Below are 27,394 nucleotides of genomic sequence, written 5' to 3'. Positions count from 1 at the left end.
AAGATTCCAAAGCATAAGTTATTTATGTTCATTAAGTATTGTTTGAATCCTATCATAGGAGTACCTTACCTGACTATATATCTAATGTTCCACAGTAAATGAGGCAAGTATTGATTGACATATGCTGCTTAAATCGATCACCTTGACAGCCAGAATTACGGTAATCTGTCAGTGTTAATGACTGTCTTTCAAGCTTTGATACCTCTCCTTCGTTCATCTTGTCTTGCCTCTCTTCTATTTGAAGTGCATTTTCTTGCAACCTCTGGTTTTGTCAGAGTAGGTACTTTTGTAGTGGTTTTTGTCCCCTGAGTCCAATTTATTGGCTTGATCGTGCAATTAGACTTAAAATGCAACACCAGGGAGCAATAGTGTTCCGAGTAACAATTGGACCTCAGGGGTAGTGCAAGCCTGTTTTCAGCTGTCATTTATTAGTTACCTGTTGAAAGAATAGTTCTGTTTTGCTATGAATAATTCCAAAGCATCACTTTAAATGCCTTTGATTTTAGCCACTAGAGACAACTGATTGAACCAACATTTGTGATAGGTTTTTAAACTCTTGCCTTAGTTTTTATCATACAGACACTTGAAATAACTGCTGGAGTGATTCTTGTAGATGTGTGTACAGAGCTGCTGTTTCTTCTGCATTTTCATGTAGACACACACATCATTTCAGTTGGTTTTCTCCATTGCTCCTTTTCTTCTGAATAATGCATCTCTAATACTAGCAGTGAATAGAAACTGAAAGCTTGAGGGCTCTGCTTCTGTGTTACAGTGTAGTGTATTTTCATGCGTAGACACTGATTTTTTTTTTTTTTTTTTTTTTTTTTTTTGCAAAACATGGTATGCTTTTCTCTAACAGCAGTTCTGGATTTGTATCTGTTCAGGTAAACATATTTTCTTTAGTAATTTTACTGCTTCTGGTCCCACAGAACTTGCCTTCTGTACCCCGGTAGCTCTTTTCTCTTTCTCCTCTTGGGCTGTTGACAGAACCTAGCCAGGACACTAGCAGTGCCTGTTAAGAGCTATAGCTCAAGCACCTGGGTTTAAGGGTAAATACTGTTGTTGTCATCACATCAAGATATCATAATTTGGTTTTGAGTTAGTAGCATCTTTATTATTTATTCTTCCCAAATGAGTGCATGAGACTCTCTTGAAAGTAGTAGAAGAGCAAAGAGCAAAATATAAAATAATACAAAACTGATTCATCCTGCTAACACAGTGTTCTGCTAATAATTGTAAAGATGTTCTGTTGATGGGGAGACAGTTTGAGGGAGACTCAGGTATTTTTGTATTGTTCAGAAAAAATATAGGGCTTTTTACATCTACATTCTTTCATTAATTGAATTTAGCCTGAAGGGACAGGGAAGATGTACTGTTTTCTGTTTAAAAAAAAAAAAAAAAAAAGAAAGTCTTCATTTATGTATAAAATGTGAGTAGGCTTATTTGGGTGGCATTATGATTTAGAATGAAAGGATGTTGGTGGGCTACCGTGAAAGGCAGTGAAGTGCTTTCTCAGCCTGCTAGAATTTCTGAATTTAGATCTGTCAGTACAGATGGCTTGAAGGAGGGAAGTTCTTTGTTAATGTGTCTTTTTCAGGTTGGAAGTTTGGGGTATATTGTAAATGGAAGATTAGTAGAACAAACACTCTTTCGTCGTAAAATGCATTTTAGAGGTCTTGCATATCCCTCTTAAAAAAAAAAAAAGGAAAAAAAAAAAAAAAAAGGAAAAAGAATGCATATTCCTTAAACTGGAATCGAAAAAATAAACTAGTTCAATCATATGCAGAGTAATTGCTTTGTACATAACACAAAATGACAGTTTTTTTTGTTAATACCTACTTAACCTTATTAATTAATTAAACATTTTGGATAACAAAAGCCTATTGTTAAAATGTTAAGACTCTTGCCCTCTTAAGGTGTTAAAATTCATATAGATTCCTTTGATAGCTCTCAGATGTCTGAGAATAAAAGGAGGAAATAGTAAACATTTTATTTCTGATATTTCTAGGATTTAAAGTAAAGAATTAACAACAACAACAACACTATTTAAACCTTGCTTTTATTTTGCTAAAAAGAGCACTGTTTGTTGATGTAATCCTTTACTGGTCATGAATTCAGCCCTAATAACGGAGAAATTGCTTGAAAGTTTTGTATGCTAAAACTCTGAAAGCTGTATTCTCTTGTTTAAATTGGTGGGAAATGTGGGAGATTATTGGTAACAAGCAAAACTGACAAATACTAGTGTCTGTGAGATAGAATTTTAGGGTGAGCTGAATAAGATAGTGACAAACTGTTCCTACATCATTCTATATATGATAATCATGACAGGTGGGGCATAGTTCCAGTGCCAACAGAGGGAGAAGATAATGATATGTACCAAACAAAAAACAAGGAGAAAATAGAAACAAGTTCATTAGTTGTCTTTGCTCTCTAAAAAGTCTCCAACAAGTCTGTTGTCTTTTATTGAGTAAAGGGTTTTATATAATACCCGTAAATATGTGAAAATACCTAGCTGGAATAAACTTCATGTGACTATATTCTCTAACTAAAGAAGTCAAAATTACAAAATAAAATAAAATAAAGGATATGTGTATATAATGTATTCTGGATGTGCCACAGATTTAGTAGGAAAAAAAAAAAACAAACAAACAATGTAATAAACCAGCATAAAGCAAGGATTAAAAGTTAGTATTACAGTAATTGGAATTACCATATGGTAGTCCAAAGAACATGAGTCCTAATCATGGCCCAGCCAATCAAAGTAATCACAATATACTTTCTAGATGTTAGAAAAAATAGTGTAATTGCTGATTAGCTGCACCTGAATAGATCTTTGGGTCACAAATGTATCTATTTCCTTCAGAATGCTGCTTCTTCTGAACATAGAAGAGTGAAGGGTATTAGAAAATCTTTTAATTTCTGCTTGCCAAACCATAGTTACCATCCATCTGTTCGTGCCAATTGTGGAAAAAGGTCAGTTTTCAGCAAAGCCTTACATTTCACAGAAGGTATGTGAACTGAAATTTCACAGGGGACATGATGGTTCCTGATTCTTAGTGATAAACTATTGGGGCCAGCAGGGTTGGCATATGGTTCAGCATGATATGAAGGCTTGGGTTCCCTGGCTTCACTCCTTTGGCGTTGAACTGATAAAACCTGGCTCTTAAGTATTGTTTCACTGGACACCAATCATGGGCAGCAGGAACTGCCCATTTAACTCTCTGTGGGAAGGAAGCCCAGACTGCATTCACAATAGTACCATTGTAGTGTTGCAAACTGCTCTCAACAGCTTGACAGCACTAGGGAGGAGGGAGAAAGGGCTGATTTACTAATTGCTATTCAAAATAAAGGAAGAGGGAAGTAACTGAAAATTCGTTTTTGTTTTCATCATTTGAATGCCTTTGCCGGTCTTCTAGTTCTAAAAATTGCAGACTTTGCTACCATATAAAGAGGCTTACAAGTAGATTATCTTGTATCCACTGCGGCAGCCCACAGTGAAGATAAAATGTTTTCTAGGTAGTTCTAATGATTATTCAAGTGTAGATTGGAATTAAAGACGGAATTTCTCTTTTGAGAATTGTCCCTGTTACTATGTAGTGTGGAATTGCAAATTAATTTATGTCTATATCTGTAGTCTTTTTACTGGACAATGTTTAATATCATTTTATATCTTCAATTTTTGCAGTTTTCGGCAAAGTCTTTCTGAAAGGCGTTTTCATAACTATTTATCTCATCAACTAATAAATCTATATATGCAGAGGTACTTAAGATAGAAATCTAAACTTTTGAGTATATGAGAACAGTGGACTTCAGCATTCATGAAGTACTTGAAGCAGAGCCAGTTTTGCTTTTGTATTTTTACATGCATGAACGTCAATTGCTGGAGTTTAGACCAATACAGTGCTGAGTGTTGAAATAGGGATAAGCCCCTCTCTCCAAATCTGGAGTCAGTGCATGTGGCAGCACTTCCCTCTGGCCTATAATTTGTAGGCTGAAGCAATGGTTGAAATGGCTGGACATCTCTCCCTGGCACATTTGGGGCAGCATCCTTAAACTTCAGACCTTTGGCTGGTCATGTCATTGCTTCTCCTGCCACTCGTCTGTAACACAGCAGTGCCACATTGGAAGCACTTTGTGAGCCATTCACAGTCTGCCTCGGGGAACCTGCTTCCAAAGGAGTCCTGAAACTGGGTAACTGTGATCATCTGCAAAATAATTAACACAACACACCATCAAGTTTCATTGATTCTTGTCTGGGCAATGTTAGTAAGACAAATCCTCCCTGGAAGGTGAACTGGAAATTCTTCCTACATGAGAGCTGCAGCACTGTACCTTCACTGTTTTATTTTCACCTCCATAGCCTGTTACCACAACATAGGCTAGTGGGGATGTTTTTAAATGCTGTAATTAGTCTTCTGACTGCATCACAAGTAAATTTAATGAGTAATCTGTTGCAATCCTGAGGTATTTTTCCTTCCAGTACTGTTAGTCATTTGATCACACTGTTGTTCATGCTAAATTGCAGTTCAGGGTTTGTAAATTTTGTACACAATAAATGGTAGCAAAACTGAGACTTTCTTCTATATGTTTGTGTTAATCAGCTGCTGCTATATTTCAAACAGATAATTCATTGAATGCCCGTTCTTCCTCTTACTGCAGAGAAGATTATATTTAAGTCAAGATTAATGGATAGATTCTGATGTTAAAACCCAGTCTCTGAGCCTGACATTCCCTAGAGGCATATAGTGCATTAGTTCAAGCCAATATGTTGCTTATCATAGATGCTATGACACTGTCTTGAATGACGGTTTACTGTACTTTGTTACTGCTTACTCTGGTAATAAAATCACTATATTGTGTTCTTGATAATTACAATATTAAATAGAAACTTAATTTGATTACTGCACATTTAGATACAGATAGTTCTTAAGTAATTGCCCGCTGTAAAATTTCTGATACTCATTTTTTTTCACTCACGAGGTGTGTTCTGTCAGTTTAATACTTATTTCAGTCACCTTAGCTGAAAAAGTGTTGAAAAAAAGATCAGAATGGGATTTTCAGTAAAAGGCAGTACCTTTTATCTTTTTTTTTACTTGAACCTTGTTGTTTTAAGATCATTCCTTAAGATGCTTTTGTTTGCCAAAGTCCTTAGAATAAAATAACTGTTAGGCTATACAGAGTAGAAGAATTCAATAAATATTATTAATTCTGAATTTTTTCATCTTACCTTGGAAATTGCTAAAAATCTGGGAATCAGTGTTGTCATTTTTTCTGCTTGAGTGATTGATCAGAATTAGAATCTATTCAGTTTAATAAGTGTAATCTCAAAATATTTTGATATGGCTGCCTTAAAACAATGACTTTTTATATAGTTGTTATGTAGTTTGATTCAAGAGAATACTTATACTGAATGTGAGATTTATGCTAAGTCCATTACAGTTGCAGTTTAATTCTACGCATCTTTTATGTGCCTTTTCTAAAGGAGCTTGTACAGAGTGGTTACATTTTTCATTTCATAATTGAGTGTTTTAAGTGGTTAAGCATGGTCCAAATTTTATCTAATTCCAGTTTGTGTTAATGGTGCTACACTCACACTGCTTTAGCACCTGTTATGGATTTTGAGTCATCTGGCAGCCCGTGGGACTTAGATAAAGAAGTACCAGGTGTCCTGCCTGTCTCTTAATTGAGACGCAATGTAAACAATATAGACTTGGCAATATGGTTACAGGAATGGATTAAAGCCTCGCTTTGTCTGCTCTGATGAATCACAGCTTTTTCTTCACAGAAGATGTTATAAACCACTGAAGAATTTAGTTAGCTTTAAGATCTGATGGAACAAGATAAAAAAATAAACAATACATCAAGGATATTCCTAGAAGGACAGTTCTGGGTTTTCCAATGAAAATGTAAGCATCAATTACAATTTCTTGCAATAATTTAGTAACTTTGCAAGTGTTTACACAGTAAAAATAAAGATTCTTATAAAAATCCAGATAAAGTCAATGCCTTCCAACGTATAATGTGGTGATAAACTAGGCAGAAAGCAATACAAGCAATACACTGACTCAGAAGCACTCAGTGGCTGCAAATATGCCTAGATAATGCTTGCTCTTTTCATTGTTTAACCATAGTTATCTATACTGGAATTAATCACCTTTAACTGTAAAATTAGTACTCTTAAAAAAGCTTCTAAATGGCAAAAATGTATGTTGTAATTTACCCCAAAATTTTCAATTCATTAAAATATATTGAACTTTTTAGTAGCATAAAAAATAGCATGTAGTTTTAATTACATTCATTTAAAGAATTATGCGAATATATGCATTAAAAACAATTTTCAAAACCTACAATGATGAGATTAATTTGTATAGATTTATCTATTATTTATTTCTGTATTTTAATCATGAAGATATATGCCTCAGAAATTGTCAGAGAACCCTTTGGCAGTTACAGTTTGTGTTGAGAAGGATTTTCATTAAGGATGCTAGATACTGCATTTTATGCTTACTTAAATTCTGTTGTCTGTTACTTACTTTTAATACTGATTTAATTTTAACAGTATATCTACTTTACTAGGTAGTTTGTCATATTAATGCTTTACTTTTTAAATTGACTGAGTTTTGATAATTAGCACTGAGTCCCTTCCACAGTTTTAAGATATCTTCATGAAAGGCAACTTAGAACTTTTAAAAATATTACGGTGGGTCCTTTGAGTTTTATGTTCTGTTTTATGAGTAAGGAAATAGATTGTTATGTTTTACAAAAGTGCTGTCACTAATACTGAGAAAATGATTTCTCTGGGGGTAAAAATCACCTTAGAAAACTGTAAAATTATTCACCTTTTCAGTAGTGTCAAGCATTGTAATTTTTTGTTTCTTCTCTTTAACCTGAAAATCTTGCACTGGATATGAGAGGCATAAACTGAATTCTGCTTTATAAATCATTGGTGACGTGGGTAAACTCCAATTCTGTATGCAGACACTGCTTTCATTTACAGCATATCTGTGTAATGCACAGAGCAAAATATTTATGTGCCAGTTTTCAATATTGGTAGTATTTAAGAAACAGAAAAGAATCTAGGCTGACTTTGAGAAATAAGTTGACATGAGTTAATAGAAGTTACAGTTGGGAAAAAGAATCTTTGTATACCGTGCAAAATAGATGCAGGAACCACTGAAGTGCATTAAGTAGGTGCTACTTCCACAGTCACTTTTCAAAGTAGAACAGAACTTTAAGTATTCCTCTCAGTGTGGCCAGTTGATACTGATCTCCCACCTACATAGAAAACGCAGTTAGTTGCAGGGCTTCCAACACTAGATCAATAGCATCCCAACTTAGATCCTTAATTCTAAGAGGCAACAAAAAGTACAAATTGTTGTGACTCAGTATGACTTCAGCTGATTTGACAACCACTGAACAATCTCTTTCTTTCAGAGTGAGATTTTCTGGAAAAAAAAACTTCCATTTCAACAAGTATGATGGTTGGGTTTTGTCAAATTCTACTAAGGTTGTAACCTTAGGTTTTAATCTGTACTTGCTATCTTTTTCTGGAGGCAATTGTGCTTCACTTCTTTATGTCAGAAATTGAAATTTACAAGGAAGAATCTGCCTAATAAAATTGTTGCTTTCTTCATTCTAAATACCTCAGATTGTAGCAATTCTGCAGGGTTTGATCCCCTTTTCAGACCCAGGAATCTAGAAGCTTAAAATCCTACAAAATCTGCCATTTATTGTGCCTCACTATTTTCTCTCTCTTTTTTTTTTCCCCCTTTGGTCTTTAATATCTTGGGAGCTTTTTTGACTGTTGACAATATTGCACTGTTATTTTTCCTTGCAAAGAAGTGGGCTTCTAAATTTGCTGAGGGGGGTAGATATAAACAAGAAGGTGCCATCTTACGTAGCTTTTCTTAAAACATTGTTAATCTCTTTTATACATTGTGCGTGCAGTCAAAAAAAGCAGCCTCTTGTAGGTGTCCATTAAGCCTACAAACAAGTATCTCTGGATGGAAGACTTTCATTTTCCAGTTAAAAATTGAGCAGTACTTTGGCTACTGCTTGCCTAAACTGTTTGGCTTGTATACTAACTGCCTGGCTTGTACTCTCCACATTCATATCAATATGTATTGACTTCTTAGATGATTTTGCTAACAATTGAAACTGCCAGGGATGCAGCTGTACATGTATTTCTAACAATGGTTTGTAATTTAACCTGAGATGGTCCATCATGCTATTTAGAAATGCATTCTCTGGCTTTTGTTCTAAAAGGTATTTCTAGGCAATCATCAGAAGATTCTCTCTTTCCTAGCAGTGGAATCAAAGGCTCTCAGATTCTACATACCGTCAGTGTTGTGATCACATATACACTGTAACACCAATACACTGTTCTATTGTGATATGCTAAACAAATGTGCACATATATATACACATACATAAGCATCAGAACGGATGATTTATTAATAAAACTTTCATAGAGGTGCTTGATATTGTGATTTTTATTCAATTTGTCTGGATGAGAGACAGCGATAGGAAAAAGAAGCAAAAAACAATAGTCCACATTTTTACTGTCTTTCATATACCTTTTGGAAATTCCTTTCCTTTTGTTATAATTCTGATTTCTAAGAAAACAGTTGTGTTTTCTCTTTACTGGGCTTAACCAGGCCACCAATTAAGGGGCTAGAAATACCTGCAACGTTGCTGGGCTTACAGCTTGAAACTTCGTAGTTGTGGGGTATTTCCTGAATTATTGTGACTCTGATGCCTTTTAAATCATCCTGAAGTCATACTGAAGTCATTTACTAAAATGGAAGCTGTAGCATGACATTTGATTGTCGTATCTGAAATGGTAGATGCTTCTTTTGACAGGTAGAAAATTACAGGATTTCTGCCATTGATGTCTTTTGGTACTTCACACATACAGTCATTTGTTGCCTTTGCTTCGGCAACCTCTGATTAATGTCACACAGATTACTCCTGGTTACGCCTGGTGACCTTGACAGCCCCTGCTTTACGTATTTCGTTGACTACATCTCTAACTTACGTATTTTGTTAACTGCAGTCATTTAAAAATTTTTTGAACAAATGACATACTGACCTTTCAAAGAGTATTTACAATCATTAGAGATCTTTCTATAATCATTTTTGTGTATTACTGAACTGTGCCTTCAATCCTTTTTAAATTTTCCATCTTTGAATGCATTTTCCACCATTATCTTTCTCCTTAGAAGCTCCTTAGGAAATCTGTTGTGATAATACATTTTCTCATGCCTCTTGCTCATGCCTCTGTCTATCTGTTGAGCAGAGGTTGGTGTTTCTTTACTCATCTTACTTGTAAGGTGGCAGTGCATAGAGCTTTGAAAGCATGTTTACTGGATCGGTTCCCACACAAATACAACAGGAGTTAACTCAGTAGTTATATCAGTCATCTAAGAAATGAGCGGTTTCCAGTTTTGAGGCCACATCTACTGCCTCTTATAAGAATGTCATTCTAGTCGTTGGAACTGAGGACATTTTGTAATAGGTGCACTTGGTTCACTGCTGAAATTGCTCTTCGTTTCATAAAATGTCCTCATCATCACAGGGAGAGTACATGCTCATCTGTATAGAGCAGTGGTTATAGTACTTTGGTGAGAGAGAAGGTTATGGCCCCTGAGCTTATGGCCCCTGCTCAGGAAGTCTTCAGTGCCAACACTAGAATTTCTTCTCCAGTTCTTTTATAGATCTAGCATGTAGATGCTCCTGTAAGACAGATAACACAATTTTGAAGAGATATATTCTTAATTAAAGTCTTGAGAATTTTACTCCATGTTGAAACTACCTTTCCTTTGTATTTTCTCAGCTTCGGGTTAAATGAAATATTAGGATTGGTACTCTGGTGGTGACTATAATGTGCTAATCATGAATTCCTTCTTCTTTAATTGTTAAATACTAGATAGGTTACTTGCAATACATATTACTCAATTCTAAAGCTTACGGGCTGACTTTTTACTGAGTTTAGAAGGATGTAAATACAAATGGAGAAGAAAAGTGTAGTTAGATTGAGATTATAAACCTATGGAAATGATTATGAATAGATGATCTGACATAAGAACTTGAAAGATGGAGACAGTAGATGGGGCTGGGCAATGGGAAGTACGGCTTACAGAGATTGCATGATTAGAATTGCAAGAAAGAAGAATTTGAGACAAGTACCTAGAGATGAAGGTAATTAGGAAATAGATTTCCTCATCAAATGGATGACAAAATTGTGAATAAAAAAATGATCTATGAAGGAATTGTTTTGAATATGAAAGAAGGAGATGAGGATGGAGCATGAAGGTGCATGCAAGAAAAATATTTTACTTGTATTATCATGTCATATGTGTAACCATAGACAGTGTATAAACATGACCATAGACCACAATCTCATTATACTGAGATGTGCAGACTAGACAAGTGCTGTTTGTGTCCTCGAAGTTTGAAAGTTAAGTCTAAAAATGACAAAAAATGAAGGAGGATGCAAAATATAAGGATGTGTGAAACAGTAGTGAGAAGTATGAATGGCTGTGTGACCTGAATGCCAACAGATTCTAAGCCTTCAAAGATGTCTTCTTAGCAGTTTTAATCTAATTGATCAAGTAGTTAATGACTACTGCAAGGAAATGGCAGATTGAAAATGATATCCAAAGAGAATGCCTGTCAATGCCCTGTGGCTCTGGGCAGCCTGGTCTAGTGGTTGGCAGCCCTGCACATAGCAGGGAGGTTGAAACTAGATCATCATTGTGGTCCTTTTCAACCCAGACGGTATTATGATTCAAAGCGGGATGCCCCGAAAGTGGACTCTGCTGTTCTGAGTATACAAAAATTCACATCAGTTGTAATGCAAATGAAATGTTAGTTGCAGTGACCACAACTTGAATGACCTGTAGAGGCGCAATTTCTGGCTTGTTTGTTGTTGTTATATTGATTGTATATTGCATGGCTACAACTTCTGAAAAAATATAATGAAATAATTTCATCAGATCTTTGGATGTTTTATTGTGCTTTTTGTGTTATGTTTCTGCCAGTTTTTAGCTGACAGATTTGAGTGAGTGTCTGTACAGTTAATGTATATCTTGCACTTCTATCCATTCTCTTTTTTGTCAGTATCTTCTCAGAAGCAGAAAGCTTATGGGACGGTTAGTTTGTGTTTAGTCACAAACTTTCTTTTTTAGTGACAAACTGGTTATTTCTCTGTTGGTTTTGTCTGTGTGTCCTTCCCGTTCTGTCTTAATTGGGATGCCAGTGGCAACATCCACTCACAGTAAGAATGTAGCCTGCATTTCCACTGTTATTACTAGCCAATGAGTTTGTGTGTGCCACTCAATTTATAGGTGCTAATAACTCTTCCCTAGAGAGCAGCATTTTAAAGAAATAAATGTCTAGCCTAATAGAAGTAATGCAAAAATTAACCTCCATGGGATTGGATACTTGCAGATAAGTAGCATTTAAAAGAAATGTATAGCTGGATTATCTCAGTCAGAAATGCATAAAAATGAAGTTTTAAAATACTGGAATATTTTTGAAGTACGTGCAAGTAGTTGTAAGTGTCCAAACCTCAGCTACTCATTTTCTAACACAGAAGAGCTGTTCTGAGGAGATTGTATCTTCTTAGTGCAAGTTTTGGACTTGACTTACACATCAGATTTGTGGGTATTTTTTTTGCAGAGTTCTGTTTTTGACACAGTGCAGATAGTTTTGAAGATTGCTAAGACGAGAGGCAACCAGGCCAGCTGAATTACCTTTCTCTGAGTGTGCTAAGTGTGCATTTGAATTAGTCTTCTAGAACTGATACAAGCATGTCCTTTCCACTGAGTAACAAAAATGTCATTATCCTCCTCAGTCAGCATCTGTGTCAAGACTTCTTTATTTGGTTAGGAGATGGGTACATAGACTGGAGAATGAGAAAGTCCTTGTTGCATTCAAAGTGGTAACTTTCCTTCATTTCTGCCTTATTTGTGTGTAAGCTTTGGATATAATAGGATAACCTGAAAGATTTTCTTCAGAGACCTCTAAAAGTAGAGCATTTGAAAAGGAGGTAGGTGTCTCCACCCTACTTTACCATGAAACATTTTACCCATTCAAGCAGACTTTTAAAAACAGCTTGTTTTGATAGCAGCCTGTTCTCCTGTGGGCCTTCAGCCTTTGCTTCCTGGCAGCACCTTTGGTGCGAAAAGAGAGTGATCAATTGGGAGACTATCAGTGCCAGCATGCATAGAGTGATAAGTTAACACACCACTGGGAATTTCTAGGGCCCACCAAGATACTTCACTTCTAATGTGCTAACAAGCTCATTTTTCTACCTCTTGCCTCTTCAGTTATTTTTTTTTTCTCAGAAGAGCTTAGAAGTTGAGTGCATCAGGCATAATGAAAAGCTCTGTAGGAGGGAGAAGCAATAACCCCATTTTTCCCTTTTCAGCCAAATAGAAAATTAGTTTCTGGTAATACACAAAGGCCAGTATATTTTGTGCAAGGGGCACTGCTGTGAATCAAAGGACTCTATTAACTGCAGAAAATTCAGCAGCTGTGAATCTCCCCCAATGAAAAAAAGTGCTTTTCAACAAGTTGTGAGATACGTAGTATTATTTAGACTTCAACCATCAGTTTCATCCTCTACCACTTACACATAGCCTCTTTAAAAATATTCTATATTACTCTTCTCTCTTAAGGCTCAACACTATGTTTATCCCCCAACCTAACTCTTTACAATAGGAGATTTTTGTATTTTCTCTTGTCCCAATGCTTCTATTATAGCTTCTCCAGATAGAGAATTCTGCTGGGTTTCAGCTCTCTCTGGATCCAAAAGACAAAAATTGGAGCACAGATTTTAAAGGTAAAATTGTTTTGCAGTTTCACTGCATAACCAAGTTGTGATCTAAGGAAACACCACTAAGGTGATCATATTCAGTAGAAAGTTGTTTTCAGATAATACAGTCTCTGCATTCCTATGATTAGATGTACTGCAAAATATATAGTAAATACTGTACAGAAGAAAAGTTCTGTAATAGTTGAACTCTAGTTTTAATAGCTAAGATGAAGGGTATTGTTTCCAGCTGTAATATAGGGCTGAGAATATTTATTATAAATAACTGAAAACAATTATTTAAAATGTTAGCACTTGTTAATAAAAACTGTAGTCACTTCTAATGCAATTCTCTTGTTTAATTTACTAAAATATGTGTGCAAGTTACAGCGATGAATATTATCCCCATTTCACAGACAAAATTGAGTCAAAAGGGAAGTTTCCTCACTCCCTCTCCTGCTCTAAAAGAGCAGCAAACCAGAAGTCAGACCTCAGAACCTTTGGGAACTGATTCTGAATACATTCCTCCACTGAATGCTGATTTGGATTTTATTGTGCATATTTTTTGCTTGGTTGGTTTGGTTTTGGTTTTTTGTTTTGTTTTTGGAAGGGGTAATAGAGACAATATATATGTATGTATGAGGCGAACACAATCTTACTATCAACAGATAAATTACAAAAACAAGACATGCACAATCATAAATGTCAGGAAAAAATTTTGGTCATGTTGTGATTATGTGAGATAACTTGGGAAAGTCTCTGTCATTCAGCACATTGAGTCCAGCTGGAGGACTTTGAAAGTTGTCAGAGAAAAGGTTAACTGATTTCTCAGTTCAGGAACTATATGACGTGAAGTCAGCGTGGTAGTTTTTCTTGATAATTGTATGTTGCTGCCTGCTGCTCTACATTTTGACAGCCATTTCCATAGTTGCTTTCGTGAACAGCAGAAATATTCTCTCTTTTTCTCGCTCTCTCTGTGCTAACAGCACAATCAGGCCTGCTGGAACAAGCAGCCTGGAGAGGGTTCTTCAAAAGCAGCAACACTTCAAGACACTGCTCTCTTGTCAATAATATCAGAGAGGGAGAACAAGGTGAAAAGGAAGAAGAACAGTATTTTGCTGTCAGTGCCCTGCCAGCTCCCCGTTAGCTGGTATTTAGGGGTCTCGCAGATTCTCTACAAATACTTTTGCATGTTTTAACAGCATAATCAATTAGGGCTTTTTCCCAGTACCCAAATTAAACTCTGTACTTAGCTGCATGTGTGTTTAGGGATTATGGAAAAAATTTGTCATTGCAAAGTGCAAAATAAATTATTTTGTTAATGCTCATGTTACTTTTCATGCTATATTCTTAAAAATGTAGGTGTTTAAATTTAATTTTAACCAGTGTAGCCGAAGTATTTTGTTTAGCGATAACATTTAAACAGCTGGAGTTTGAAAAGATTTTCGGAAAGTGTGATATGAAGCTTGAAAAGGGAATGATGTAACAATAAGGCTCACATTGATTGTATTTGTCGTACAGTTTCTATTATTACAGTGCTTCAGGTAATCTTATGTTATCTTAAGTTATGTAAGGAATTAAAAATAAATGTGTGCCGTCATTGAAATACATATTTAACATTAAGAGCTCTGAATTACTAGGCACTGTTATTTAGCAATTACAGTACGTGATATAAATTGTTCCTTAATTCTCAGCTAAACCAGCTATGAGGAGAGAGCACGATACCTGCAAACAATTGTTCAGCATCACCTAGAACCTACAACTTTTGAGGATTTTGCTGCTCAGGTTTTCTGTCCAGCACCTTACCACCATTTTCCCTCAGATGCAGGTAAGAAGAACAGTGAAGAACTGTTCTTACACAGTCTTACATCAAATGCAGTATCCTTACTTATAAAGAATGAAAATTCAAACCTTTTCATATTATTAATGGTTTCCATTAATGTGAAAGTCTATATACATCTATTAAAGAACTTCTTCAAAGTTACCTTTAGCCCTTTTTCTTTTGTCTGGCATCATGAGCCAATGCCAGACAGTAAGACTTGGCAAGCTCCTTTAATGTAGCAAGTGTATTTTCACAATGTATTTTATTGCATTCCCCCATATAAAATTTCCACGGCTTGTCAGTACTGATTCATGTAGGCTAGTTTAGGCTAGTGTAGGCTTCTTTAATGTCAGTATGCCTTCCCTGTAAAAAAGTTTTAAACTCTTTACATTTTTAGAATTAAAACTTTAAAACTAGAAACCTGAGAGCCTTGCAGTCATCTGTTTCCAGGTTGTTAGTTGCAGAGTTTTCTTAAGGTCATTTTTTATTTCCACTGTTCTATAAGAGGATACTGCATTTTCAGTTACTAATAAGAAAATTGCTAAGAGAATGAGTAACTCAAGGCCTTCCTGTTCTGAAATTTCCTGAACTCCTTATGATTATTTCATTTATTTTATTTCCCCTCTTTTTAGATCATTAAATATCAGTTCTGTTTATCTGAAGGTAAGACAAAGTGTCCAAAAAACCCTTTGTTCCTATTACTTTTACTAGAGCACTAAGCTTGTAACCAGATTGTATGCAAACTTTCCTTGTTGCCCTTGTTCACACTAAAAAGAATTTCACACTGATTGAGAAATGACCACTACATCTTCTTAAAGTTTTAGTCTTTTACTAACCTCAGGTCTGCATGAAGCACTAACACTGGTTCTGGGATTAAGGTAACTAATGGTAGAGACAGTTGTTGAATGAGTAACACTTTATTGTATTGACCTTCGTTTCTCAGCATGAACAAGTAGTACTGAATGGCAGTGGTGTGTTTTGTACTCTGTACTGTCTTTCATTGATGTTGTAAGGCATTCTGCAGTGATAACATAGGAAAGAAGGAGAAGAAGAATGTGTAACACTTGAAATTCTCAAATAAATCAAAGTGCTATTGTGGAAAAGCTGTAAATCTAAATAAAATGCATTTTGTAAGAATTAATTAATTTGGTAAGTTATTATCTCAAAATTTGTTTCTTAATTGATAAAATATGCAGAAATAAGTTTCAGAATTACAAAAGCATTCTGATGAGGTCTGCAGACTGAGAGATGTTAAAGCAGAGAGATTCTTTTTGTGTGTAAGTATAAACCATGACTAGAAGTTAGTTTCGGAGTATAAGTGGCAGAGCTATCCCAGTGTAAATAATCAAAACCAAGGGGAAACTAAATTAAAAGGCAGTAATTTAAAACTAATTAAATTAGTTCAAAGATAGTAACATAATTTAATGTATGACAACATGTGAATAGGAAGAATCTGTAACTGGAAACTTTAAAAACAATGACCAGACACACCAATCTTTGCCACTTTTCCTACCTATTGCACTCAGTGTGTATTCAGCATCAGACACTCATAGTGCATAGTCTAGTGTGCTTGTATCAGATCTGCCTGTGCACTTTTGGAAATCTCATTTCAGGCTAAGTGGTTCTGTGTTCTTCATCTAGCTTATTCTTTCAGGGAGAAGCAAAGCTACTTCTCCCCATTGCACCAAACTAATACAGGGCATTGCTCCACATGGCAATTCCTGTGTTCCCTTAAAAATTGTCTGAGTCATACTTGCTTACTCTAACTTCTGAATTCTGAAAAAAAAATTGATTTTTGTCTTAAGCTTTCTCTCCCATGTAATGTTTTTCTGCAGAAATCTCACTAATAGGAATCTGTGATGCATTTCACATCAGAGTGAATGCGCATGTTTACACTCCACAAAATGTGATGTCTTGTCCTAAGGGAGATGTTCTTCTGAACTTTGTGCCATACAGTGGCAGTCATCTCCCAAGCTTGATTCGTCTGGAAACCACCAGTTTCCAGTTCTAATGAAGGTATACCTGTGAGTAGGGTAAATGCAGATGACCCTCAATTTTGAAGGACCATGGTCCTAAGAACGATTCCACCAGGTTTCTACTTTCCATGGATCTGGCAACTCTTGAAAGATGAGTGTGGAGGTCTGACTTGTTCCAGGACTGCACAGAGGAGTGGCACTGGAGTCCTGCCTGGGCATCTACACACATTCATTGCACCCAGAATGACTTAAAACTTTGCAGGCTATCTGCCAGATGTTTTCACAGCGCCTGAAAATTTCTGACCAGTTTCTAAAATTATGTTGCAGTTATTTTTCAAAATTAAAAATATTTTGTCTGCTTTTTATGAAGAAAGACCAGAAATAACCAGAAAATATTTCCGTATGTTAGACATCACAGACTTGAATGTTTACTTGGATCATGATTTCAAAGCTTATAGTTGTTGAATATCTTCAATTTTTATAAATAATACTACATACATATAATTCCTTACTCTGAGACAGATATAAGGAAGCAGTGAAGCTACAAAAGCCCACCACCAGGCACTGTAAATTTTGTTGTGATCCTATCAGCCACTTTCAGCATGCCAAGTTTTTCAATTAATCTGTGACAACTGGCCAATAGAGAACATGCTGTTCAGTGACAGTGTACTTTTTCTGTTTATGAAAGCTTTAATCGTCAACAAAAACTGTTTCCTTCCTTAAAGTGGTTGCTCATTGATACAATGTTGTTTTGGCAGCTGCTGTTTTATCTAGATACATAAGTTATCCTGTCAAAATATCTGCAAAATCCCCCTCCCCATGCTTAGGAACTTGACTGGTGTAATGTATGTATGCTTTTTTTTTTTTTTTAATTGAGAGTTACCTCTATTTAGTCACAGAATGTAATTCATTTGCTACTCCATTTTTTACTTTTTGCTGTCTCTAAAGAAAGAGTAACTGCAAACTAAGATTTCCTACTATACAGCTATTGAGTAAACCCAATTTCTGTGACACCAGAGTAGTCCAAGGAAACTGTCAGTGACAAGCTCAATGATATTGAAGGGCTTATTGACCTCATGATGCTAAGATTCTGAGTTTTAAATTGTATTGATGATTTACTTTTGGTTCTTCTTTGTGGTACTTTTTTTAACTCTCTCTGCTACCATAAATTGGACTGCAGTATAGTAAACCTCATAGAAAGGGAACCTCTCTGCTATAGTGCCTTACTTGTGATGCCAGCAGAAGATCTTTTGATCTCATTAATCATTCCTGTGTTTTCAAGCCAGAGTTCAGCACAGTTATGCTGACTTACATGTATAGAAGTGGAGGAATGTGGAGTCAGAGGTTCTTCAGCCTTGTACAAGAAGATCTCACGTTCTAGAGCTTGCATCATCATCCCTGCTGCTTGTTTGCTGGGTACCTTTGAATGAAGAATTTGATAATCTTTTTTATCCTGTCTTAGCCCTTCACAGATGGTGGTGGTGCTTTTCTCACTGCATTGGTCTAACCACTGCTCTTGATGATGGTTGGAGTCTGTGATTGAAAACACTCTTAAAAGCAGGAGTGTTTTATGAAAGCTGTTTGTCTAGTAAGGCTGTGAAGAGTTTCTCATTATTCTTCTCCAGTCCAGTCTTATTATGAATTTTTTGTACTTCCAAGTCAGAGCAAAACAACAGAACTTGATAAAATTTTCCAAAAATTCCACACTGGACAACTGAAACTGAAACATTAAATGTTTCTGAATAGCTGTTGACCACTTTGGTCATAGTAAGCTGACAATCCTCAGCACTTTGAAGCAGTAAATTCAGTGTAGACTACAGCAACCTGATCTAGCTTAGATGTCCCTGTTCACTGCAGGGGAGTTGGACTAGATGACCTTTAAAGGTCCCTTCCAACTCAGATGATTCTGTGATTCTCTGACTTCTGGAGTCCCAAACAAATCAACTTCATACGTTTACTGGCGTTTACTGAAAAAAATATAATATGGTTGTCCAATTAAAAAAATACATATATGTACCAAGGGATGAAATTAAAACAGCATGTACAATTCTAATTCTGGTATTTCCTAGCTTTTGAACATTTGACTTTATAGATCAATTGTTTTGTAACTACATGTAATGTGTAGGTTTTTCCATTCTTGTTTTTGCTTAAGGCATAGGACAAAAGAGAAACTGTAACACTGATTAATAGCCATCATGATTCATAAGCAAAACTGTAACCTTAAGATCCACCACCAATTTCTGAGAACTGGGGCTGTGCAGTGATTTGTGGTAACAGAGAGCTGTCTTATCTCTGCCTGAACCTCTACCAATGGAAAGAGTGGATGTTCAAGGTATTTGCTGATGCAGAATAGGTTTCTCCAGTAGTCAGCTTTCCAGACAGGTTCTGAAGAGTATTCTTTGCTGGACATAAGCTCTTCCACTCATGTTCCATAAACCCCTTTTGGTTGTGTATCTTTCTCGTGTCTGGCTCCAACTTTTTGTCTCCTACTTAGCTTCAGCCCTCCAGGTCTCCAGGCCACTCACATCTCTTCCTCTGCCTCTCATCTTGCTTGGCAGCTGCTTTTGCAGTCATCCTCTCTGTACCTGCTTCTTGCTTCTTTTCATCTTTTCCGCAAACTGTTGATAGATATAATGCTTTGGCCCTAGCAAGGCTCAGCTGAGTGTAACTGATAGCCTGGCCAGCTTTGGGCTGGTGTTTGTGAGAGTGGCAGAGAGCACAAACTATTCAAGTGATTGTTCTCTTCCCTGGAGGTCAGGAAAGGCAGGGCTTGCAGTATCTTAAAATCAGAATTTACCAACATAAACAAGTGGTATTTCCCTGGGTAGCTGTTCACAGAAATGACGCTCAGAAAAACCAGAAAGCTCAACAGGCAACGGATCAGCACCCCACTGCACTCATGTGCAGTTTTTCACCTCTGCAAGTCAGAAATGTTGAGTGAGCTGTTCCATGTAAATGGGTGTGCTGTGGTGTATCCATATCCTTTCTAAGTCAGTCTGTAGTTAGGATTCCTTTTAATGTTTAAATAGCTCCATTCTGAGACAAATAAAAATCCTACTGTCTTTAGAGGATCCTAAAAATTGTAGATGTATTGGGAAAATGTCTCCTTTCAACTCCCCTGAATAGCTTCCATGTTCACAAACAACTGAAACAGCTTCACGCTGTGATCCCACGCTATCAAACTGGTATCAAGCTGATAAAATGCTCCATGCCAGTTTGGTCAGTTGTCAAGCTTAAGAGACTAAAAACAATGAATGGCTTCTAAACATTTTTCAAGCTCTTAAAAAAGTTAATTCATCTGTTTTGTTTATTTTAATTGAATTTTCTTATTACAGGTCAATTGAGAAAAAGGCCTTCTTGTTTAATCCTATTTTTATAGTTTGGATAACTAAATATTTCATTGCACAAAGATATAAAACTTCAAACTGAAGGTTTTAAAACTTACAAATTTATATAACCACACTTTGTGTGTGTGTGTGTGTGTGTGTGTGTGTATGTGTGCACATATAGATATATATTCATACCTAAAATCCAAAGAAAATGAGTAATCAGTCTGTTGATTCCTGTGAGACTTTAAATATATTTTAAGTGCCATTATTCTTCACTCTTCTGTTGTGGTATGTTCAGATGTGAAAATCACTTCACATGACTTCTGTTCTTTAGCAACTCTAAGTCAGTTTCTTAAAATTGGACTATATGTGAATTCTGTGATTTCTAATGTCTGTTTGCAGAAATTATGATCAAAATTTTAAGATATTACAAGAATAATATCAATAATACCCTGATTGAAATACTTGGAGTTTTAAGGCTTTCCTTATCCAGCCCTTGATAAAATTTTGAAGTATGGTTTTACTCCTTGACTAGCTCAAATCCAGTGTTTTTTCTTCTTGACGTGATTTCAGTCTCATGTGTAGATTGGCTGTAATTATAGCATACTTAAAAGATGGGACAGCTGGGGAGCAGAAGCCATATGTCAGATTGCCATTTGTTTTTCCTTCTAGGTTGTGTGTATGTGTGTGAGTATTTAACTGTTTTCACAGACTTTGAGAAAAGATTGCAGACAGTGCTTAGGATGTATCTGTTGCTATAAACAAGGTTGCTGGATCTGGATAATGTCATAGAATTCTTTTCTTTCTCTCTCCCTTCCTTTTTTCTTGTAATGCTTAGTTGGTAAGTATGACACCGGATTTCTGAGCTGTTGCTTCATTGCACATAACTAACTCATCACTCTCTTTAACCTGTAGCATGAGCAGCAATTACATAATGAAATTCAAAATTCTGTTTTCTGTACTCATCTGTTAATACCCTTCAATCTCTGCGGTTCGTGTCTCATGTCTCACACCTGTTATCTTTTATCTTTTCTCCTCCCCCTTCCTCACTTCTTTCCACTTCTCCTTCCTCATCACTTCTTCATTCTCAACAAAGAAAGAAATGCTGTGATATTTCTTCTCCTTCCAAAACCTCCACTAGAAAGCATTGGCCACATCAAGGTAAAGGGCAAAGGCTTGAAACGGAAGGTCTTTCACGCTAGCTGTGAATGGTATGCTGTGCAAAACAACAATGGTTATTTTCTGTTCTCTAACTTCCACCGTTTGAAATGCTTTAATTCCTTGTAAAATTAGAACAAGATAGAATTTCAGAAAATGAGAGTGCATGTTTCCCTGCCTGCCTTTTTTTATGAGGTGCAGTAAGTCAGGCATTATCGTGCTTTTCCAGATTGTTTGGCAATGTGGTCTCCAGCTCATGAAGAGAATTGCTGTCCCCAGCTGGGGAACAAATAGCAGCCCTTTTTCCTCCCCGTCACCTCAGTGGCTGGTGTAAACTGGAGAGAGTGTGGGGCCTTGGAGGAACGGGCAGGTAGTGGCCAGGCCAGGAGGACTCTAGGCACCCAACCCTTCAGGCTTATGGCAGTGCTTTAACTATACTCTCAGACTTCCTATCTGAATTTTTTGCCATGATTTTATTTGACAGGAGTCTTTCCAAAGAAAAGAAAAGTTCTGTTTTTAGCGGGGGTTTTTTGAACCCATTATATGTGAAATGTTAACTGAGAGAGAAGTCTCTTCAGTTCTGATTATTGCATTATTATTATTATTTTAAAAGCATTACCGTGATGCAGACAGAATAGCAGGTGATGTTCTTTCTGGCTTACCGAAGCCGGCAGAGGTTTTCCATTGACTTCGGTAGTACTGAGCTGCTGTCTGCAGTTTACACAGCTCAGAAGTGGTCAGTGCCAGTGGGGGGACTGGGGCCAGGCAGCTGTTGGTCTCTGCAGATGGCTGATCAAATCAGTTTAGTTTTGTGCATGTGAGTTTGCAGTGTCCCAATTCTGTACCCAGGAGGCAGAACGTAGCTGCCATGTCGCACTGCCTCTTTCCCATAATACCTATTGGCAGAAGCAGGCAGAGCTGCATGAGAGGGGCTTCTGTGGGGACGTCGCTGCAGAGCAGCTTTGGGTGTGAGGATGAGCTCTGCACCATTATCTCAAATTCATCTTGTTCCTTTTACAAAGAACATGGGATGCGAAGTGCATCCAGCTCGTATGATCTGTTCAAGCTTTGCCTTGTGGGCCCTGCAGGAATTTGGAGCACTGATTGAAGTTCAGGTGGGAAGAGGTGTTCTGCTCTCCCAGCTCACTCCACCTTTTCAGTTGCGTCCCTAGAGCTCCCTTGGCACGCGATGGGCTCTTATTTTCCATGCTGTCATAAAGACTGAACTCTCTGGGGCGATGGCCTACATAATCCCTCTCCATCCCTGCAGGCAGCTAGAGAGGGGTCAGTCCTGCTGCATAGCAGAGTTACAGTGCCCACCTCAGTGCTGCGTCAGTGGCTGAGGGCAACGGTTAACGTGGCCTTGCAGCCCGGTGGCCCCTGGCACCACCCTTTCTCTAGAGCTGGTGCTGCAGCAGTCACTGCAGCCACCTGCAGCTGGTGAGGGGCTGGTGCACATGGTGGGTTGCTGGCAGCACGGGGCTCCTGTCTGCCCTTGTGTACAGATGCCCATGCCGCGGCATGGAGGCAGCACTGACAGCCTCGGTTCTTGCTGTCCTCTGCAGGCTCCTGCCCAGAGACTCAGCCGGGAGAGCCTCCAGCAACAGCAGCAGCGCAGGCGGATGGAACAGACTTAGCCTCACCCATGTCTCCTCGGACTAGCAAGAGCCGCATGTCCATGAAGCTGCGGCGCTCCTCGGGCTCAGCCAACAAGTCCTGAGGGCGGGGTGCCCGCAGCTTCCTGACAGCACCCACAGCCTGCAGCTGGAGGACAGCACCCGGTCCCTGCCTACCCATCTGTGTGCTTGTTTTAAACAGCCACACTGGAATTTTACTTTCGTATTTTAGCATCTTTTTTTTTTTAAGGGTTTTTCTTTGTTGTTGTTGTTTGGTTGGTTTTTTTTTGTTTTGTTTTGTTTCATTTTTTACTCAAACTCCAGGCTCTTTTTTTTTTTTTTTTTTCCCTCCCCCTTTTTTTAATTACAATTTTTTCCCTTTTTTTTTATTTAGTGTAGCCTGCCCTCTGTACCTGTTACTGAGCTCTGTGATGGGGACACCTCCCCAGAAGTCCTTTTTAGCTCTGGTTGATCTGAGTGACATGAGAATTGTGGTTATGCCGTATTTATTGTGCCCCATTGCAGTTTCCTCTGAAACAAAGAAAGAAATATGTACAATTTGAAAAATGAACGTACAGTTTTAAATTGGAGTTGCATTTGTAAAGTTTCTGTCAGATGTCACAGTGCTAATGCACAGCCTGTGTGCAGATTATTTATGCTAAGAATGAAATACTCCAACAGTCTTTCAGGCATTACGGAGCCCAAACAGAGTAACTTGCACGCAGCAGCAGCTCCTTCCTCACAGAGCGGTGCGTCATGTCGTAGCAGCGCAGGTGGTGCCATCATCTATGCCAGAAAAGATAAAAATCACTGTGCTGAAGTTCTCCTTCTGCTTGGCTTCCAAATATTTTTATAACGTTTGCTTTTCAAAGTGGTATCAGTAGTCAATGCCACTGAGTTCCATGAGTTTTAGCCTTTCTCACCAGACTGCTGGGCTACATGTGTGTCATCGCTCCTTAAAAACCAACAGCAAAAAAGCACTTTCCTGATATAAACTCATTGCTCTGATGCTGTGTGCTGCAGAAGCAAAGGGAACACACTGCAGGATCAGACTTGCAGTGCCGCTGATTCAAGCCCCAAGAGCAGCTCTGTACACGCATTCCACCCATCCAGAGATATTTTCCTACCGGAGATGAGATGCTCACATTTTGGGGCTGGCAAACAACAGAATGCTGTTAACAAAATGTAGCATGGCATCGGTACTAACTGCATGTGTAAATATATCATATGGGCAACAGTAAAAATATAAATTATGTATTGTCATTCATGTAGTATCTACAAATTTGTAATGGTTGAAGAGAAGACATGCTATTTAATAATACAATAAAATTATTCTTACCACCTTTTGTGTATTAGTCATTCACCTCAGCTGCTAGATTTCTGCTCCAGTTTGTAAAAGGTCAGCAAACTGCGCACAGGGCGGCTGCCAGGGATATGGGGCTTCCACTCCTACCGAAACTCAGGCTGTGAGCCAGCTCTGGGGGCACTTCCCCATCCAACATAGGAACGTGTGGGATCCCCATCCCCAGATGTGGGGAACAGGGCGCCCAGCAGCACAAAGTGCAGCTCAGTGCTGCTGCCGACTGTAGGAACAGCCAGCAATCGTTGGGTCCACAGGATCCGTAGCCCTTTTCCCTTTGCTCATGCAAGCAGAGAAAGAGGATGATAGTTTAAAAACGCACAGTGACACTGAGATCAGTGAGAAGAACAGGCACTTCTAGCTGAACCTCAGTTACCACCAAGAGTCTCATAGATGCACTGTTACAACAATGCCCATTGCTTCTTTGCAGGGCACAGCGGGCTGCAGGTGGGGCCTCGGCGGGCAGCACAGAACAGCCTAATGGGCTGCTGGATGCTTTCTGATTTCCAGATCCTGGAACCCAAACACAAAATGAAGCATTATCACTTGCTCTCAGCCCTTGGGCATGATACATGCGAGCACCCTGTTGTGTGCAACAAAATTCATCGCTTTTAATGAAAAGATGGAAATACTCTGCATGTTCCTTTCCCAGCGCTGTAGCGAAGGCTGCCTGGGATCGGTTTGGTTCTTCGGCACTCACCGAACAACCTGCTTCTCCCCCCGGAATTCAAGCAAGGCGTTCGCTTTGTTTTAGAACATTTATTGAATTTGCTCGTCCTTACTTTTGGCCTCATCCGCGATCACATTTGGAAACAAGCAGCACCGCGTGAAAATAAATAAATAAATAAATAAATAACCAACCGAACGAAGAAATACAGCCCGGGACGCCGGCAGCGGGCGGGAAAGGCCGCGCCGCGTCGGAGCGCTGGGCAGGGCGCCGCAAAGCACGGGGGCTCGCTGCACTACAGCAGCAGCGGCGCGGCCCGGCTGCGGGACACCGGCTGGCAGCAGCGCGGGACCCGTGGCAGCCCCGGAGCGGCGCGCACTGTGCCGCAGCGCGGACGCACGGAAGGAGCGGGAGATGCGTACTTAGCACGGAGAGCAACGCCTCGCGTCTTAGCAAGCGGACAGCACGAATAAGTTCCCATACGATTTTCTAGCTATTATGTGACCGGACACCGACTGAACGGGAACATTCACCTTCCTGACTATTTGATACATAATACAGCGAACGAAACACTTCACAATAACTTCAGTGGTGAAGCTCGGGGCCTAAGGCTATTGCAACAAGGTCACTAGGTCGGGCTCCTTTCTCACGAAAAAGAAAAATAATTCCTCTCTTTAAGTACCGTCTGTACAGCCGCGCTCCCGCCCCGCCCGGGGCTGCGGCCCCTCCGCCTCGCGGCCGCGCGGACACGGACCGCGACGTTCCATAGGAATTACAGCACGGCCGGGCCCGGCCCGGGCTCAGGGCACTCGGCGGGCTAGCAGCCAGGGCGGACGGGCACCTGGAGCAGCAGGACCTGCCTGCCTTCCGCCGGGTGGCACTTGCTGGCGTGCCGCGCCAGCCCGGGCGCGCTGAAGAAGGTGGCGGGGCACTGCTTGCAGGGGAAGCCCTGCCGCTCGCCGCCCGCCGCCCCGCCGCCCTCGGGCCGCCCGGGCGGCGGAGGCTGCAGCAGCAGCTCGTCCCGCACGGCGTGCCACAGCCGGTGCTTGTCCCTGATGTCCGCCGAGGGGAAGCGGGCGCCGCACAGGTGGCAGCCGAAGGAGAGCTGCCCGCGCTCGGGCGGCCCGAGGGGGACGGGCCGCGGGGCGCCGTGCGTGCCCAGGTGCTTGCGGAGGTAGGCCTGCCGCCGGAACCGCTTCTGGCAGCACGGGCACGAGAACGCCTCCGCGCCGGGGGCCGCGGCGCCGCTGTCCGCGACGGCGAGGTGCTGACGGGGCGGCGCGGGCGGCGCGGGCTGCGGGGCGGAGCGGGGCCGCCGCTCGGGGCTGTTCTCCTTGCCCGGCGGGGCGGCGGCGGGGCCCTCGGCGCTGGGGCCGGGCCGCGGCTTGTGCCAGCGGCGGTGCGAGGCCAGGTTAGCGGGGCAGCTGAAGATCTTGTGGCACTCGGGGCAGCGGTACTCGACGCGCACGATGCGGGAGCAGCGGTGCTGGGCCAGCGCCAGCGGGTCGGCGTAGCGCTCCTTGCACAGCTGGCAGATGAACTCGCCCAGCGGCGTGCGGCCCCCCGGCGGCTCCACGCCCGGCCGCCCCTCGGGGCCCTCCTCCTTGATGCGCAGCCCCAGCACGGGCGAGGTGGTCACTTCGTCGGCGAAGCTCAGTTTCCGCGCGGCCTTCGCCCTCTTGGCGGGCGCCTTGGCCCGCGACGGCCGCTTCAGCGCGGGGACAGACGGCGGCGGGGGCGCAGGCAGCGGCGTGCGGGGTGCCGGAGGCAGCTTCTCGACCGGCGGGAAGGCGGCGGCCAGCGGGAAGGACTCGGCGGAGGCGGGGGAGCTCAGGCACCGCTCGAAGAACGCCGCCCGCGGCCCCGCCGCGCCGCACGGCCCCCAGCCGCCGCACGGCCCCTCCGGATGACCGAGCCCGGCGCCCCCGGCATCCCCGCCGCCCGCGGTCCACGTCGCGGCGGCGGGCGCGGGGCGGGCGGCGGCGGCGCCCCCCTCCTCCTCGCCCTCCTCCTCCTCCTCCGCCCCCGGACGAGCGGCGGGGCCGCCCTCGAAGGCGGCGGGCGGCGGTGGCGGCGGGGCGGGCGGCGGGTCCCGCTCCCGGGGGCGCGCCCGGTAGGAGCCGCCGGGGCGCCGGCTGCGCTTGACGAGAAAGCCGCGCGGCATGGCGAGGCGGGGGACGGTAGGAGCGGAGCCCGCTCTGCTTTATACCCCCGCGCCCGCTCCCGCCCGGCCGTCATCCTCCCTCCGGCGTCGGCGGCCAATGAGGAGTTGGGGCCGGCGCTGGCGGCGGCGGGGGCGGGGGCGGCCGGAGCCGGCCGGGGCTCCACGCTGCCGGGGCGGGCGCGGAGAGGGCGAGGCGGCCCCCGCGGCGTCCCCCGGGGCACGGCAGTTCTCTCCTTGCCGAAGGGGACGCGGTACGGGGCACGGCGGCATCCCGGGCCCGGCAACCCGGCGGGGTCACGGCAGGAGCGCCCCTTGCTGCCCTTCGCGGGCCGAGCCGACAGCTCTGTCGGGTTTTCCTCCCAGAAGCTGGAGGGGCTGCAGGCAAGGCTTTCGGCGCGCGCCATTCTACCGCACTTCGAGGGCGTTTCCGCAGGTCACTGTGCAGGCGTCGAGGAACGCCGTTCCTTGCGAAGCTCCGCCGCTCG

At 41.1% G+C, this 27,394-nt stretch overlaps 2 protein-coding genes across 5 annotated transcripts in view; one reads left to right on the top strand and one right to left on the bottom strand.

Annotated features, from left to right (window-relative positions):
• RALGAPA1 (Ral GTPase activating protein catalytic subunit alpha 1) overlaps nt 1-22,822 on the top strand; it is a gene marked incomplete at both ends in the record, with an annotated part of 113,683 nt that extends 90,861 nt beyond the window's left edge. For 3 of the 4 annotated variants that reach the window (XM_079536710.1, XM_079536709.1, XM_079536708.1), the window contains 2 exons: nt 14,521-14,645; nt 22,668-22,822. In XM_079536710.1, the coding sequence (XP_079392836.1) occupies nt 14,521-14,645; nt 22,668-22,822 (280 nt within the window). Of the gene's footprint in view, nt 1-14,520; nt 14,646-21,040; nt 21,156-22,667 lie in introns of all 4 variants that reach the window. The other variant, XM_079536707.1, reaches the window with a different exon arrangement.
• A 2,740-nt stretch (nt 22,823-25,562) lies between these two features.
• Nucleotides 25,563-26,909, bottom strand: INSM2 (INSM transcriptional repressor 2; the record flags this gene model as incomplete). Its single annotated transcript, XM_079537105.1, has 1 exon — nt 25,563-26,909. The coding sequence occupies one exon, from the start codon at nt 26,907-26,909 to the stop codon at nt 25,563-25,565; it is 1,347 nt and encodes a 448-aa protein (XP_079393231.1).
• Nucleotides 26,910-27,394: the final 485 nt, after the last annotated feature.

The sequence above is a fragment of the Tetrao urogallus genome, assembly GCF_951394365.1.
Source record: "Tetrao urogallus genome assembly, chromosome: 6".
Taxonomy (NCBI): domain Eukaryota; kingdom Metazoa; phylum Chordata; class Aves; order Galliformes; family Phasianidae; genus Tetrao; species Tetrao urogallus.
The sequence above is the reverse complement of the archived record's forward strand: the minus strand, read 5'-3'. Positions and strand labels throughout refer to the sequence as shown.